Genomic DNA, 16,664 nt, shown 5'->3' with positions numbered 1-16,664 from the left:
GGCGGCAGCAATGAATGATGCGATGGTGGGAAAAGCAGCGCGTGTTGATCACATTTTAAATAAAAAAATAAAAAATAATGGTTAATTAAATGGAGAAAAGTCAAATATTAAATAGTATAATAATAATAAAAAAATAATGGATTAAAAAAAAGAAAAAAGAAAAAGAGAGAAAAAGAGAAGGTACGTGTGGAAGGAGGGGAGCGAGTAGAGAAGATGGTTGGTTTGTGGAGAGGAGAAGTTTCTGTTATTTTTGTTTGTCAATCTCATTAATGGTGAGGTGAGGAGAGGGAAGTAAGTAGGAAATGAGAATTGAAGGTGGTGAACGATGATGCTCAGCCTCATCGTACCTATTCCTCATGGTCATGGATTTCCACGCCGCAATTCCCATGTCCCAAGCGGCCCTCACTCAAGGTTCTTTTTCTTTTTTATGTTTTTTTTTTCTCTTTCTGATCGCTGTAATTTTCACAATTCACGATCACCCTCACTATTCTTCTTCTTCATCTCCTTCTTTTTTTTAAAAAAAAAAAAAAAAAATCCTATTTCATTCACCCTTTTCATCCCAAGCTTCAATCAATCAATAAATTCAATTCTATCATAATCATTCCCATTTCTTGAATATGCACTGAATTTATCATCTTCCGGAGGAAATAAATAAAATTTAACATTTTTGGGCCATAACAATACATAAACGCTTCTCTTCATGTTCCCTGATCTGAGCTCCTTTTGGGAATGTTGTGCCATTTGCTTCATCCTAGGATCAGGAGATATGATATGTTCAATTAAGATTAATTTTACTTTCCTACTTTAAACTAGTATGAGAGTATTTCATTCAATTTATAGATTTTTGTAGTTGTAAAGTTAGATACTTGTACAAGTTTCGGGAAAAAACTTTTGGTAAACACTATTAATCAAGGTTCCGTTTCATGCAAGCATTTTAAGCCTTCTTCCTTCCCTACCAGTTTTTTCTACAGCATAGCCGTAGGCTCATTGCATTCTGACAGGAACATCGATATAAGACTGGAATGTACTTGAAATTTTGATTTAATCCAGGATGGACCCTTAGTGGGCCCAGCCGTGGTAGGAAGGATCCCCTCTTTTAAGCGGATCATGTCCATTTTTTGGGCATGCTTACTCTGTTCTTCCATATATCAGATACATAATCTTAAGCCAAAGTTTGTATTTATGTATTATATTGAGGGAAATAAAAGATCTCAGACATTGTGATTTGTGTATACATTGATGAGGTTATCACACTTGTATTACTCCATTCACTCATTTACGGGTTTAGATTATGCTCATTTTGAAAATTTGGCTTATTCATGTGATGGTATTTCAGATGCACTGTGGCTATTGAGGTCAACTGAAACAATGGAATCTGGAACTTATCCGGAGCGTCCAGGGGAGCCAGATTGTTCATATTACATCAGAACAGGCCTTTGTAGATTTGGTGCAACATGTCGATTTAACCATCCTCCTAACAGGAAGCTGGTATAAGTTGCAATGGATTTGTACAAATTGTGTTCATAAATTTGTAATATGTGTGTTCAAATTAGATATTGTTGATGCATAATTCTCTTTGTTTTTAGATGGATTCATTTTAAAGCATTACTATTATCACCATAAAATCTACCTAGGTGATGGGAGCAATGCGTAGTTGAAACTTGATACTATTTGTTTTTGTCCTCTAATATTCTTTGTCCAACACATACGCTTTTCTTAGTTTGTTCCTATTCAAAGCACATGCATTTCTATTCATTTTATTAGATCATTACACTATTTTAGCAAACAAAGAAAGACGCACATACCAGGGAGGATATCACTCTGTTTTTTATTCCATCCTTGATGCAGCACTCATTATTAGCTTGGGTGTGTAGTATGCAGTTTTTGTTTTTCTCTTTGCAGGTGTATAGAAATTTTTTATGAATGTTCACATGTCAATAAACATATGCATGTTCTTTTGCATCAGTAAATTTCATGGAGCTGGGATACATAATGATGAATTTGCCATGCTTTTCTGTTGGTGATTTTTATTTTGATGTCACTCTATTATGTGGAGAATATGGATACCTGATAAGTTTTACTGTGAATACCTTCAGGCTATTGCCGCTGCAAGGATGATGGGCGAGTTCCCGGAAAGAATAGGGCAACCAGAATGTCAGGCATGTACTAGTTTCTCAATGTGTGCATAAGGTGCATATGGCTTCTTTATGTGTAAGATAGGGGAATTTGCCTTTTTTAAGGTTGCGCTTAGAAATTTCTCAAAATCGTAGCGGTCTTTATTTTGGTAATTGCAAGGCAAGCCTAACAGTAAATTGGAAGTGTAAATGCAGTGGTAGTGGAGGTAGGGGAAAGGGACAAACTGTCAACTTGTGTTGCATGCCATCTTGTTTTCTGGAATTGTTTATTTGGGTTTATGTGAAAAAGTGGTATACTTTAGGTAGAAAGTTAAGATAATTGTTGTTGCTTTGTGTATAGATGACTTTCCCTAGATTTTGAGGCAATTGGTTTAGGTCTATTTAGAATTAGTTCAATTTAGCTTTCATGGGGCTAAAAACCAGTAAGGCAATATGTAATCTCACTCTAAATCATCAGTGAAGTTGGTGGTCTTTCCTGGCCTTGCATGGGGGCATGATTACCTTAATCTGAACTTTTATAAACCAAAAGAAAACCAGTTAAACAATTTACAAGTTAAGGTGGGTTAAAATAAAATCTTATCCTTGTCTTTCTTAAGAAATGATTGTTCTTTATATTTATATGCTGTACATCCCTTACTAGCTTATAGTAATTCTTGATTTAAGCGTTGATATCATAATGAATTCTAGGCAGCAAATGATTTCGTATCAAACTATAAATACTTGTTTTGGTCAGATTTTCTTTTTTGATTTTGTAATTGGTGATCTGTACGAGTCACATTGATGTTAACATCAACCTTGTTCTGTTGAGCACTAATTTGTGTCTTGAGATATGATATCTCTGTGTTCTTTGTTTTAAACATTCACCATAACAAAAACACTTTTCTCTGCCTTTCAGTACTATCTGAAGACAGGAGCTTGCAAATTTGGAGCCACATGCAAGTTTCATCATCCTAGAGACCAGGCTGGGATTGCTGGAAGAGTTTCCTTAAATATTTTAGGCTATCCGCTCCGCCCTGTTAGTTTTTAATATTTCTCTCTCATTCATCTTTAAGTATGACTAAGACCATAATTGTTCATAAATTTGTGTAGCCATTAACTTTTCTGACCCACTTTTAGACCTGCAATTAATTCAGATATTGCTCCTAAATGTCCTATTTATATTTTCCAAAATTTTGCATTATTCATGTAGCTATTTAATATCTGACACATGAACCTTTTATAGATATTTTGTTTTCTTTCTGGGATTGTTGATATCAATGGTCTTATAACTTACTTTATATTTTCTCTGTTTCGTACTTCTGCAGAATGAGCCTGAGTGCACTTATTATTTGAGAACAGGACAATGCAAATTTGGGAACACTTGCAAATTCCACCATCCTCAACCAAGTAATATGATGCTTTCATTACGGGGTTCTCCTGTTTATCCTACTGTCCATTCTCCAAATACACCAGGTCAGCAGTCATATGCAGGAGGAATTACAAATTGGTCAAGGGCATCTTATATTCCTAGTCCGCGCTGGCAAGGTCCTTCAGGTTATACACCTTTAGTTCTCCCTCAGGGAGTGGTTTCAGTGCCTGGGTGGAGTGCATACAGTGTAAGCTCACTCATCCATTCTTCCTTATAAGTCGTAAAAAATAAGTAGAAAGTGTTATTCTATGTTTGTGGCTGATTACAAGGCACACTATATCAGTATTATGTTAAACATGTATAGAAGATCATTTGTTTCCATCATTTATGCTTCCTTTTGGATTTTGGACAGTCGTTGTTGCATAGTAGTTAATTGTGCCGCAATAGCCCCGCGAGCCTCGCCGCAAGAACGCACCGCGCCGGAACGCAATAGCGGCCATTGCGATCGCATTTGCGGCCATATTGCTGTCATAAGGCAAAATGTTAAATTTGTCCTAAATTTAAATGTGTAACAGAAAAAATTTAAGTGTTTTTTAGTCTATCCGCGTCTCTCTCTATCATTTCTGCTATCTTTGCCTTTAAAAAATGTTTCTTTTTGTCATTATTTCTGTCATATATCTATTCCGCTATTTCCGCAACCGCAACCCGCTATAACGCTATAGTGTTTTTAGGAGTTGGCCGCGACATGCCGCGATCCGCATTTGATAACTATGCGTTGTTGCATGTCTGTAGTCTACATTCTTAACATTGTAGTGCCAGTAACATGTATTCCCATCCCTTGAACCTGTCTCTAGAGCCATTATTCCTCTCTAAAATTGAAGCTGTACTTGTGTTGACTTGAAATTTCATCGTATTTGTTTTTCTTAACTGAATGATCAGTCCTTTTAACTTTTAGTAATAATGCAACATGGCACCTATGCATCTCCCCTGTTTTGCTAGAACCTGCCATTGCTGAGACATGTCAACATACTAATGGAGTATTTGCTTTGCAGGGTCAAATGGGATCAATCTCTAATCCAGACAGTCCACATCAAACAATGGGAAATGGTCAAACTTATGGAACTTCTCGCCAAGTTGAACTAGCAAATGCAGGATCACATGGGGCATATTCTCAATTCCGTTCTGGCACCATTCCTGTAGGGTTTTATGCATTGCAGAGGGAGAACGTATTTCCTGAGAGACCTGGTCAGCCTGAATGCCAATTTTACATGAAAACAGGAGATTGTAAGTTTGGAGCAGTCTGTCGGTTCCACCACCCGCGTGAGAGGCTAATTCCTGCTCCTGACTGTGTCTTGAGTCCTATAGGCCTCCCTTTACGTCCTGTGAGTTTAGTTCTATCTACCAAATTGGTTTTTCATAGGCTTAAATTTCATTATATCTCAATTTATACTTCAGTATAGTTCTGTAGGTTTTGAGTTTGGTGAGGATTTGAACAAGAATCAGTCTTCTTAATATTTCTTGTGGTTTCTTTGATTTGTTTCTCTATTATTCTTTCGTTGTCTCTAATTTGGATTTGGATCCTCGCCTTTTTTCTCCTAATAGCCTTGTCATTTTCGGACAGACTTAGACACAACAGAGGGACTCTATGAATAAATGATGTTGTGCAGGAAATGTGTGTCCCCTAGTTTAGTGTGTTGTCTCTCTCTGTCTCTCCTAATGACATTATGACACAACTATGTTAAGAGCTAAAATGAGCAACAGTGTTTACACCACTTTAAATAGCTAGTAACTTATGCTTCCCTTGCTAGTAATTTGCTATTCTATGTTAACTTTTCTTGTGTTGATAACATTTTTTTTTTCAATGTTTAAAAACCTATTTCTAAAGTTATCACGACAGAATAGCTAGGTACTCGAAAGCCAAGAACAAGTAACTAGCAAGAGTGAAATGGTGTAAGATTTACATTTCTTTTGTGGTGAGCAAGTAAAATTTTTGTAAACTGAATATCCAAATCAGTCTTACTAAATTTTATTAGAAAGTGGCATGCCTGAGTTCTACAGATAACATTCTATTAATGTCTAAAATCGTAGTACATAGCAAACCTAATGTTGAACTATGCATGTGGAATTACACTGATGCTTGAATCATTGAATGTGGACGTTGAGTAATTGTAGTTTATGTCTAACCATAATTTGAAGCCAACTTAAGATGGAATGGTTTGAAGCAATTATAAAATTGAAGACATGAGAGATGATGAAGACAATGCTAATCATTGAGTTGTTTGCAGTATGATTTTTCCTTGTTAAAAAACCACTCCCCAGTATGATTTTTCCTTGTTATTTTATCTAAATCAAACTATGGTCTCTGATAGCACTGGAGTCACTCCCTATAGTTCTTGATTTATCATATCACTCACAGATATATGTGTATAGTGTGATTGTGATATTATTTCCTTTTTCAGAATATGTGTGAATTCTGTAGAGTATCTTCATTTATGCACTTCTTTTTCTTCAGTAAAGTGAATAAATGTATCAAAAAATATATGTTTGTAGTAATTGGAGAAAATGGGAAGATCTGCAAATATTTGTGTCATTATTCTCTTCACATTAGTTTGATCTTGTGATTGAATTAGTACATCCTGATAGAGGCAGTGTCCCATTTCCTACAGGGAGAGCCTTTATGTGTCTTCTATTCACGCTATGGCATATGCAAATTTGGCCCAAGTTGCAAGTTTGACCACCCAATGGGAATTTTCACCTATAATATATCTGCATCGCCTTCAGCTGATGTCCCAGGCCAGCGTCTGTTCGGATCTTCATCGGGAACTGCTGCATTAAATTTATCATCAGAAGAACTTGTTGAGTCAAGCTCAGCAAAACCAAGGAGGCTTTCATTGTCAGAGACAAGACAGATTCCTTCTGGTGATGATGACATTGATGATGATGATGATGATGAATGATGTCTCTTGGAAATGGGTGATTTGACTTTTACAAATTTTTTTTGAGGGGAGAAATGTGTAATCTGTAAATTATATTCCCATTGCTGGAGATGTACAGAGGTTATGTCAAGTTGATTCTGTCATTCTGAAATTAGATGCAGTGAACAGATTCAATTGTTCTGGATTTCATGTCGCCACATTGTATAAATTTAAGCAAATATTGTCACATTCGGTCAAACCCAACGTGAACAATCTTTCTGTCCTTAAGACGCAAGTCTTTCTAATTAACTTTGCCCATTATGTAAAAAATATCTTTTTGGATTTCTGTATTGACCAAAATTTACCTCCTCTGTGAATCTTTATTGGATGCAGGTTTGAAACTCATTTCATAGCCTGTACTTTCTCAATAAAGTTGGGCTTATGCTGTCTACTGTGCATATATAGAATTCTTTTTCAGTAGCAAGCCAGTAGGATCATCGATAGCTTTCTACTTTTTATATTCTTATACATTCTTACCAGAATTTAACTGAAGTCCAGTGAAATCAACCATAATTGTGTATATCTGTATAAATAACAACTGCTTGAATGTAATTTCAATCTGTACTTCTATTTTCTCATGATTTTTTTTATGTTATCTGTAGTGATTTCCTTGATGGAGTTTGTTTTGCAGAAGTTGAGGGGTAGAGTCTTGACTGTGAATGTTGGAGGCAGTCAACACAAATGGGACTTTGTTCTAATAGAAAGTGCTCTGGGGTTCTGCCTACAAACTGCTTGGTCCGATTAAAGATGGGTGGATTACTGGTTCTTGGATGCTCTTTTCTGCTTGGAGTTGGGTTTGCAGTTCACATGCAACAAATCATAATCTTGATTTTAAATATTTAATGGAGGCCTTGGGAAGTGGCATTTCTGTCGTTGAAGATAACATTTATTTGATGTATTGCTCACCAATTCTTGTTCATTTATGAGTAAACTTAAGCAGGTACTGAGTCGATTCCTTCTTTCATTGTTTTCTGATTTAAAGATAACATTGTCTTGAGAGTTCATTGTGGTAGTTTGCAGTATATCTGAAATGCGGAATTTATTGGATTTGTCCCCTCAGTTTATTATTATCCTTGATATAATTTCTAACCATTGCTGCAGAATAATTGCATGCAGCACTAGGTTTGTCATGTCGAGTGAGTAAAGAATGGAATGGCTTCACTGGTTACGGCATTTCTCTATTTTAAGCTTTTGTTTCGTGTAATAAACGAAATATGTGAATTAGTCACTAGAGCTCAACCCATTATGTGTTGTTTTCATGGGTTTTGTTGTTGGGAGGAACGAGTTTGGGTTCTGCTTAGATTATTACTATTCGCTAAGTTACATGGTGAACTCTTAGTGTGGTGGAAGAGCCACGCATGTAACCCCAAAGGGTATGAGAATCACTATAGGGAGGAGGTACCAGGTGTAGTGTATAACAATTGGAGGGGGGTGGGTTTGATGAATGGCTACATTGACTCTTCAAATTGACATTGTAATAGCTCATACAAGTAGTGATGTTGAGAGTGAGTGTGGTGAAGAAGGAGGGGATATTCATAGGTTCTAATCGGGTGAGAGAGTGAACCAAGTGAACCCAAGGCATGTGGCAGATACTGTCAGCACTGCAGCAGCAGTAGCAATTGTTGTGCAGGGAAAAGCATAAAAGGGGAGGCATTTTGGTGCTTGTGCGAACAAAGGGAAGAAAAGTGTATCCCAAGTAAGATCTTCTGATATCTTAGGTTGAGGAACCTACTGTATGGGTGATGATATGGCAGCATTGTTGAGGCTACTCTGATGTTGGAGGGCTGGTGCTGCAAGGGTAGTATGGACCATTGTCATTGGGCCGGCTAGAACACATGGTATGTGGTGACTGGTGGTGTTTAGATTATACGTGTGTTCTTCTTCACGTGAGATGCACACTGTACAACCATACTAATATTTATAAGGAGGTGCTGACGAAAATACATGATTGGATGAAGTTGTGGTGAAGAAAACAGGTTAAAAAGAGGATAGAAACTGCTGTACAGCCCACAACCTTCACAACTCTTGTCAGAATAAAAATGAAAGGAAATCATTGACTATCTACCCAAAAAAAAAAAAAAAAAAACAAATCTGAAACTTCATTTTTTTTTTTAAAAAGCAATCATTAATTTGTAATAAACCTCACTGTCTAACGGTCGTGTTTTTTTTCAACGTAAGCCTCAATGTGGTGTGAGTGCTACGTGACATCTTTTCAATGACCGAGGAATGAGCCTAAACTTACTGGAAACTATAGTTCAGATATACTATATCTAAGGAACGTAAAATAACCAAAAAAATTGAACCGAATCATGAATTGAACTGAACCGTCTTTAAAATAACCGATTTTTAAAAATCAGTTCATGAACCGAACTGATTTTTAAATAACCAGTTCATGAACCGAACCGAACCGATTTTTAGAACCAGTTTAAGAACTGAACCGAATCGTTTTCGAACCGAACTGAACCGAATCGTTTTCGAACCGAACTGAACCACTTTCGAATCGAACCAGTTTTGAACCGAACCATTTAAATCAATTCAGTTCGGTTTTTTAAAAAATTCAGTTCGGTTCGACCCATGCACATCTCTAATTATACCAAATCGTGTGCAATAACTCATTATCATTTTAAAAGTAAAGTAGTTGTTTGGTATAGATATTTATACAATTATTTAATGTAAAATAATAATATTTCAATGTGTAATTGGCTTAATGTATACAACTTACATAGACTAAGTCAAAGAAAAAATAAACAAATTCTTACGCCTACACTTAAGTAATTGATGAAATGTTTCCTTCAAGTAAAAACCATCACGACTATATTGTCATCATTAATAACAAGGATGTTATGTTGTAAATTATTGATTTATATGAATTTTCAATTATTTTTTATTAGAAATTACTATATAATTTTGTAAAGTGTAAGTAAATGATTATTATTTTGGCTTGTATTAGGTTTAGAGAGATTCTCACACATTAAAAAATTGATGATATTGTCAATCAAATCTCATAATCTCTCTGTTCTCCACTTTAGCCTTTTCCTCCCTCTTCAATCTTTTTCAGGTTCCAACTATGCAAAGCTAGCTATGTAGTTTAGTTTTCGGTTAACAAGCAAAACTGTCCACTCTTAGAAAATTATATTTTCTAATAATAATTATTGTGGGTCACATATTATATTAATAATTATAGTGTGCTATTTATATATATTGGATAAATTAAAGTGATCAGTTAAATATTCTCAAATAGATTCCTAAGTGAGTATGAGCTGAATGAGTGGATACCGGTGTTGGGCCAATTAGGTATAATGAGAGCTTATTGGCCCAACAATAAAGATAAAAACACTATATAAGGGTTATGGTCCCCAATACGTCAAATTAACTACCCTAGTTTCTCTTCCCCATCAAGAGAGAGACGGCACACTAAGCAATTCGATTTTTGGGTGATTTGACTGAGGAAGACTACAAACCCCAAGAGACAATATCAAAGTTATTCCACTACAATGGAGACAGGTATGCCTCCACCTTTATGTTCTTATTTCTTTATGATTTGGTATAATAGATCTTGACTTATAGGTGATAGTTATCACCAAAAAATTTAGAGGAATTAAAAATTCCAACAATTGATATCAGAGCCATAATCATATTGAATCATGAAGGAATTAAGTTTTGGTTTGATCTTTAAACAGAGATACTCGTTTGTATGATTATAAGACCCGTAATCAATTGCGATTTATTTTTTAAATCTGTAAATTATCTGCGTTCCGTCTTTGATCCGTATTGCGATCAGAATACAATTGCAACCGATCCTTTTTTCGTGAACAGTATATATACCTGTTTTCATTCTATACACTTGTTATCTCGATTTTCGTGAATTACAAATCACCGTCTGGATTGCCGTTCAAATTGTTGCAATTTGTTAGCGATTCGAATTGTTATATATTGGCATTCGAATGGATATTCCACATGTAAGTTATATATTGGCATTCAAATTATATATATATGTTTGATTACAATATAATAGGTTGTACACAGTACACATATAGTAAGTTATCTAGGTTGTACTGTTACAATATTTGATTACAATATAATTGTAAATTGTTGGTATATTTTTGCAATTTTTCCGATGCATTATATATTCTTAAAGTTGATTATATTTTGCAATTCATAAACTAATGTCTCGTAACTGTTAATATCAGTGTCGTTATTTATTTTGTGATGAAAACAGTATGTATGGAAATACATTAAAATTGATAATAAATATTTTTTATATTTATTATTATTATTATTTTTAAATGTGTTTATTATACCTAAAGGTTTCTATTTGAAATTGAATATGATAAATTTATTAGCCGCCACAGTGGCCAAATTTATAAAGGTTAATTTGATTTCAAATAGGTTGGTCATATAAATATATTTTATTTATGCAAATAATAATCGGCCCACATGAAGGTTATTGTTTGGCCAAATAACATATGTTGTGTGATCATGTGTGTGTTTATTGCTTATGGGGATAGTGATCGGCCCACAGGAAGGTTATTATTTGGCCAAGTAACAAACATACCTGCGGTAATAAATATGTGACAATTATTAAGAATTCTCCATGTAATTCATAGTCGGCCCACAGGAAGGCTATGATTTGACAGGACTTATTGTCAATGTTTGATTACTACATTAAGAGTACCACTTACAAGTTGATATTTTTGTCCACAGACTAAATATTAATGTTGTGCTAGGTATCTTATAATAAACTCATTTTACTTCGGATTATTTGTCTATATCATGTATGTAATTTATTTATGATGGTGTTTGAATATATATATGATATGACATGTTATTAGTATGTAATCTTATTTTGTTCTCTGGAGACAGTTTCTGCTACCGCTGCCAATTATGTTGCTAGAGTGAATTCGCTTCCAATGCTTAATGGGGCAAATTTCAAGCTGTGGAAAGAGAATGTGGAAATTGTTCTCGGCTGCATGGATCTCGACAATGCGCTAAGGACTGAGAAACCCACTTCCACTCAGGAAAATCCAAACACGGATAAAATTGAGAAGTGGGAACGCTCAAATCGCATGTGTTTGATGATCATGAAATGTTCCGTTCCGGAGACATTTAGGGGCTCGATTGTTGAGACTACTAATGCCAAGTTGTTTCTGAAGGAACTCGAGCAATACTTTGCTCGAAATGAAAAGGCTGAAATTGGTCAAACCTTGTCCAAACTCATAAACATGAGGTATAAAGGAAAAGGAAACATAAGGGAATACATTATGGAAATGTCTAATCTTGCTGGAAAACTAAAGGCATTAAAGTTAGAGCTGCCCTCTGAGTTGCTCATGTACTTAGTTATTATCTCTCTTCCTGCACAATACGATCAATTTGTGGTGAGTTATAACACTCAAAAGGAAAAATGGACTCTTAATGAGCTCATTTCTCACTGCGTGCAAGAGGAAGAGAGGTTACAACGAGAAAAGACTGATAGTGCTCACTTGGCATCAACCTCTCAAGACAAGAAGAGAAATAGAGCTAAGGATAATGCAGATGTTTTACCAAAGAAGCAAAAGAAGCAGGATCAGGAATTCACCTGCTTCTTTTGTAAGAAATCTGGACACATGAAGAAAAAGTGTTCCAAATACAAGGCATGGCGCGAAAAGAAGGGTATTACTCTCACTTTAGTTTGTTCTGAAATTAATTTAGCTACTGTACCTATTGATACTTGGTGGGTAGATTCTGGTGCTACTACTCACATTAGTATGTCTATGCAGGGTTGCCTTTGGAGCCGACCGCCAAGTGATGTTGAGAGATACATCTTTGTGGGTGATGGCAAGAAGGTTGCAGTTCAAGCTATTAGGAATTTTAGATTATTGTTAAAAACTAGTGTTTATTTGGATTTGATTGAGACATTTGTTGCACCGTCATTTAGACGGAATTTAATTTCTATTTCTAGTTTGGACAAATCTGGTTATTCTTGTTCATTTGGAAATAATAAATTTTGTCTTTCGCTTAATTCAAATATTGTTGGTACTGGTTCTTTGATTGATAATCTTTACATGCTTGATAACTGTTTCTACTGATAATGAAATATCTCGAGTGCAAATGGTACAAAGCGAAAGTTAAAAGAGAATTCTGCCATTCTGTGGCACAAGCGTTTAGGTCATATCTCTAAACAGAGAATTCAGAGGCTTGTGACTGATGGAATTCTTGAACCCCTTGATCTGGATGATTTTGAGGTGTGCATTGAATGCATAAAGGGGAAACAGACAAACATAAGGAAAATAGGTTCCAACAGAGCTTCAGACGTCTTAGAATTGATTCATACGGATATTTGTGGACCATTTCCTATAGCCTCTTGGAATGGTCAACAATACTTTGTCACATTCATAGACGACTATTCAAGATTTGGATACCTATATTTGATTAGAGAGAAGTCACAATCATTGGATGTGTTCAAAGAATTTAAAGCTGAAGTTGAACTTCAGTTAGGCAAGAAAATTAAGGCCATTAGATCTGATTGTGGTGGTGAATACTATGGTAGATATGATGGATCAGGTGAACAACGTCAGGGCCCTTTGCGATCTTCCTAAAGGAGTGTGGAATCGTCCCGCAATACACAATGTCAGGTAAACCTAGCATGAATGGTGTTGCGAAAAGGCGAAACCGGACTCTTAAAGACATGGTGAGGAGTATGCTTAGTCATTCTTCATTGCCAATCACTTTGGGGAGAAGCACTAAAGACTGCAGTTTATATCCTTAATAGGGTTCCCAGCAAAGCAGTGACAAAAACCCCTTATGAGCTATGGAATGGAAAGAAACCTAGCATAAGGCATTTACACATTTGGGGTTGTCCAGCAGAAGCAAGGCCTTATATGCCAAATGAAAGAAAGTTGGACTCAAGAACAATCAGCTGCTATTTTGTTGGATATGCTGAACGCTCTCGGGGCTTTAAGTTTTATAATCCCACTACAAGATCCTTTTTGGAGACGGGAAATGCCAGATTCCTTGAGGATGTTGAGTTTGGGGGAAGATAAAATAAGGAATGTTGTCTTTGATGAGGAAGAAAATAATATTTCTCTTCCTAATATTGTCATCATTCAAGATGCAGTTATGGAACAAGCAATTAATGATCAGGTCCCAGTTCATGACATTGTTATGGAACAGGCTTTGGTCCCTGACATTGTTTTGGGTCAAGACAATAATGAATCACCCCCTATGCCACCTATAGAACAAACTCAACAAACTCAAGAAGTGCCATTAAGGAGATCCACTAGGGAAAGGAGAAATGCAATTCCGGATGATTATATTGTGTTTCTTCAAGAGCATGAAAATATTTTAAGCTTGAAGGAAGATGATCCAATCAACTTCCAACAAGTCTTAGAAAGCTCTAATGCTCATAAATGGATTGATGCCATGAAAGATGAGATGCAATCTATGAAAGACAACGACGTTTGGGATCTTATTGAGTTGCCTAAAGGTGCGAATCCCATTGGTTGTAAATGGATATTTAAAACCAAAAGGGATTCAAATGGCAACATCGAAAGATATAAGGCACGTCTAGTTGTTAGAGGTTTCACTCAGAAAGAAGGCATAGACTATAAAGAGACTTTCTCTCCGATTTCTACGAAGGACTCCTTTAGGACAATAATGGCGCTTGTGGCTCATTTGGATTTGGAGCTACATCAGATGGACGTAAAGACAGCGTTTCTCAATGGCAACATTGATGAGACAATTTATATGGTGCAACCAGAAAATTTTGTATTGGGAGATTCAAAGTCTATGGTTTGCAAATTGAAAAAGTCCATCTATGGCCTTAAGCAAGCTTCTCGTCAATGGTACCACAAATTCCATCAGGTTATTATCTCCTATGGCTTTGAGGTGAACTTAGTGGAAGATTGTGTGTATCACAAGTTCAGTGGGAGTAAATTCATATTCCTGATACTATATGTTGATGATATCTTACTTGCCAGTAGCGATATAGGCTTATTGCATGAAACCAAGAAACTTCTCACTAAAGATTTTGAGATGAAGGACCTTGGTGATGCATCTTTTGTCTTAGGAATACAGATACTTCGAGGTCGCGCTCAAGGTATCCTACGGTTATCACAAAAGGCCTACATTGAAAAGATTTTGGATAGATTTGGCATGAAGGATTGTACGTTAGGAAATACGCTCATATCTAGGGGAGACAAGTTTAGTCTTGCCCAATGCCCTAAAGGTAAGCTTGAGATGATAGAAATGCCAAAGGTACCTTATGCTTCGGCAGTAGGAAGCCTTATGTATGCCCAGGTTTGTACTCGCCCTGATATAGCATTTATAGTAGGAAGCCTTCGATGACACTACGGTTTAGTGGGAGTTCTTTATGTTGGTGTTCTATGTAAATAAATAAATGAAATATTTTTATGTTTGTTTTCTGCAGAATAAAGAATTCAATGTTATTTTCCCTCTAAATGTATTAAATTTTGTGCTTGTGTTTCTGCTTTGTGTATACAGAAAATTTAGGATTGATCTCATAAAGATTAAAGTAGGACCAGTTGGAAATAGGCATGATAAGATCACATTGCATGTAATTTCCATGCCACTCATCCATACTTGATCTATGTCATTGAATATATTGGTACGATGACCATGGAAGGTTTAGTTACGCTTGAAAATGACAAAAGCCGCCATGATCTCATATTGATATAGGAGGTGGACCAGATTGTATCTAAGGAGGAATCTAAAGAAAAATAGCATACAACGCACTAAAGATATATGATATAATTATCTCAAGTTAATATGTGGCCCAAGTGGGAGATTGTTAGAAAATTATATTTTCTAATAATTATTGTGGGTCACATATTATATTAATAATTATATTGTGCTATTTATATATATTGGGTAAATTAAAATGATCAGTTAAATATTCCCAAATAGATTCCTAAGTGAGTATGGGCTGAATGAGTGGATACCGGTGTTGGGCCAACTAGGTATAATGGGAGCTTATTGGCCCAACAATAAAGATAAAAACACTATATAAGGGTTATGGTCCCCAATACGTCAAATTAACAACCCTAGTTTCTCTTCCCCATCAAGAGAGAGACGACACACAGGAATTCGATTTTAGGGTGATTTGACTGAGGAAAAGAAAACTAAAGACTTGATGAAAAAGAGAATATTGATTATCGAACCAGTGCGTCTGTCTAGAAAAAACAACGAACAATTTTTTATGTATCAAACCACAGGCTTTTCCTTAATTAATAAGAGTAAGGACCAAATTCATGACCTGAAAATATTTTATCCACCAGGCGTCGTAGAGAATTTAGAATTCTAATTTGTTTCAATACTAGGAATCTAAATAATACACATAGAAACATAATATTTTACAACGAGAATAAAGTCAACAATTTCTGTCAAGTTTTGATTAAAAATAAAGATCTTGATAGATATAAAAAAAAACTAATGAATTTAAAATTGTTTCTTTGGCCAAATTCTCGATTAGAAGATTTAGCTTGTATAAATCGCTATTGGTTTGATACGCATAATGGAAGTCGTTTCAGTATAGTAAAGATATGTATGTATCCGCGATTTAAAATTCGGAAATCTATTACATTTTCTGTTATTTACCGTAACATATATAACATATATGATTATGATATATGAACAAAATGGATACCTACATAAATGCGCGCGCATTATTTCTATTCTCAAGCATTGATCCTAATTCAATACTAGATCCATTCGATCAAAAATGAATTAACAAAATCGTCTTTTTTTTTAGCATCTAATTTTTGATTTTATGAATCTATATAAATATAATTTTTATATCTATTTGATAATTTTTATATCTATTTAAATTGATTCATAATCAAATTTAATAATCCATTTTTTTTTGAAAAAATGGATTATTAAATGAATATTCTTTTTGATACAAAATTCAAAATTAGTGTCATTACCCTTACTGATCAATAAAAATATCTATAAAAAAGACGGGCCTTATATGATACAAAACTCGTTTATACCGCTAACTTCAAAAAAAAAAGAGAAGAAGACCCGGGATCGGTTGAATTTCAAGTATTTCATTTCACAAATAGGATACGGAAACTTACTTCACATTTTGAATTGCACAAAAAAGACTATTTATCTCAAAGAGGTTTACGTCAAATTCTGGGAAAACGACAACGATTACTGTCTTATTTGTCAAAGAAAAATGGAATACGTTATAAAAAATTAATAACTCAG

At 35.2% G+C, this 16,664-nt stretch overlaps 1 protein-coding gene across 2 annotated transcripts; it reads left to right on the top strand.

Annotated features, from left to right (window-relative positions):
* Nucleotides 1-165: 165 nt before the first annotated feature.
* Nucleotides 166-6,831, top strand: LOC133288814 (zinc finger CCCH domain-containing protein ZFN-like). Of its 2 annotated transcripts, XM_061486637.1 has the most exons (8): nucleotides 166-411; nucleotides 1,337-1,488; nucleotides 2,097-2,159; nucleotides 3,031-3,150; nucleotides 3,440-3,545; nucleotides 3,588-3,730; nucleotides 4,536-4,865; nucleotides 6,150-6,831. In XM_061486637.1, the coding sequence occupies exons 1-8, from the start codon at nucleotides 357-359 to the stop codon at nucleotides 6,438-6,440; spliced, it is 1,260 nt and encodes a 419-aa protein (XP_061342621.1). In that variant the 5' UTR covers nucleotides 166-356; the 3' UTR covers nucleotides 6,441-6,831. The 2 variants fall into 2 exon arrangements, with proteins under 2 accessions (XP_061342621.1, XP_061342620.1); XM_061486636.1 differs by having other exon boundaries at nucleotides 3,440-3,730; nucleotides 6,150-6,830.
* Nucleotides 6,832-16,664: the final 9,833 nt, after the last annotated feature.

Source organism: Gastrolobium bilobum, unplaced genomic scaffold (assembly GCF_033153095.1).
Source record: "Gastrolobium bilobum isolate Gb01-03AN ecotype WA unplaced genomic scaffold, APGP_CSIRO_Gbil_v1 utg2264, whole genome shotgun sequence".
Taxonomy (NCBI): Eukaryota; Viridiplantae; Streptophyta; class Magnoliopsida; order Fabales; family Fabaceae; genus Gastrolobium; species Gastrolobium bilobum.
The sequence above is the reverse complement of the archived record's forward strand: the minus strand, read 5'-3'. Positions and strand labels throughout refer to the sequence as shown.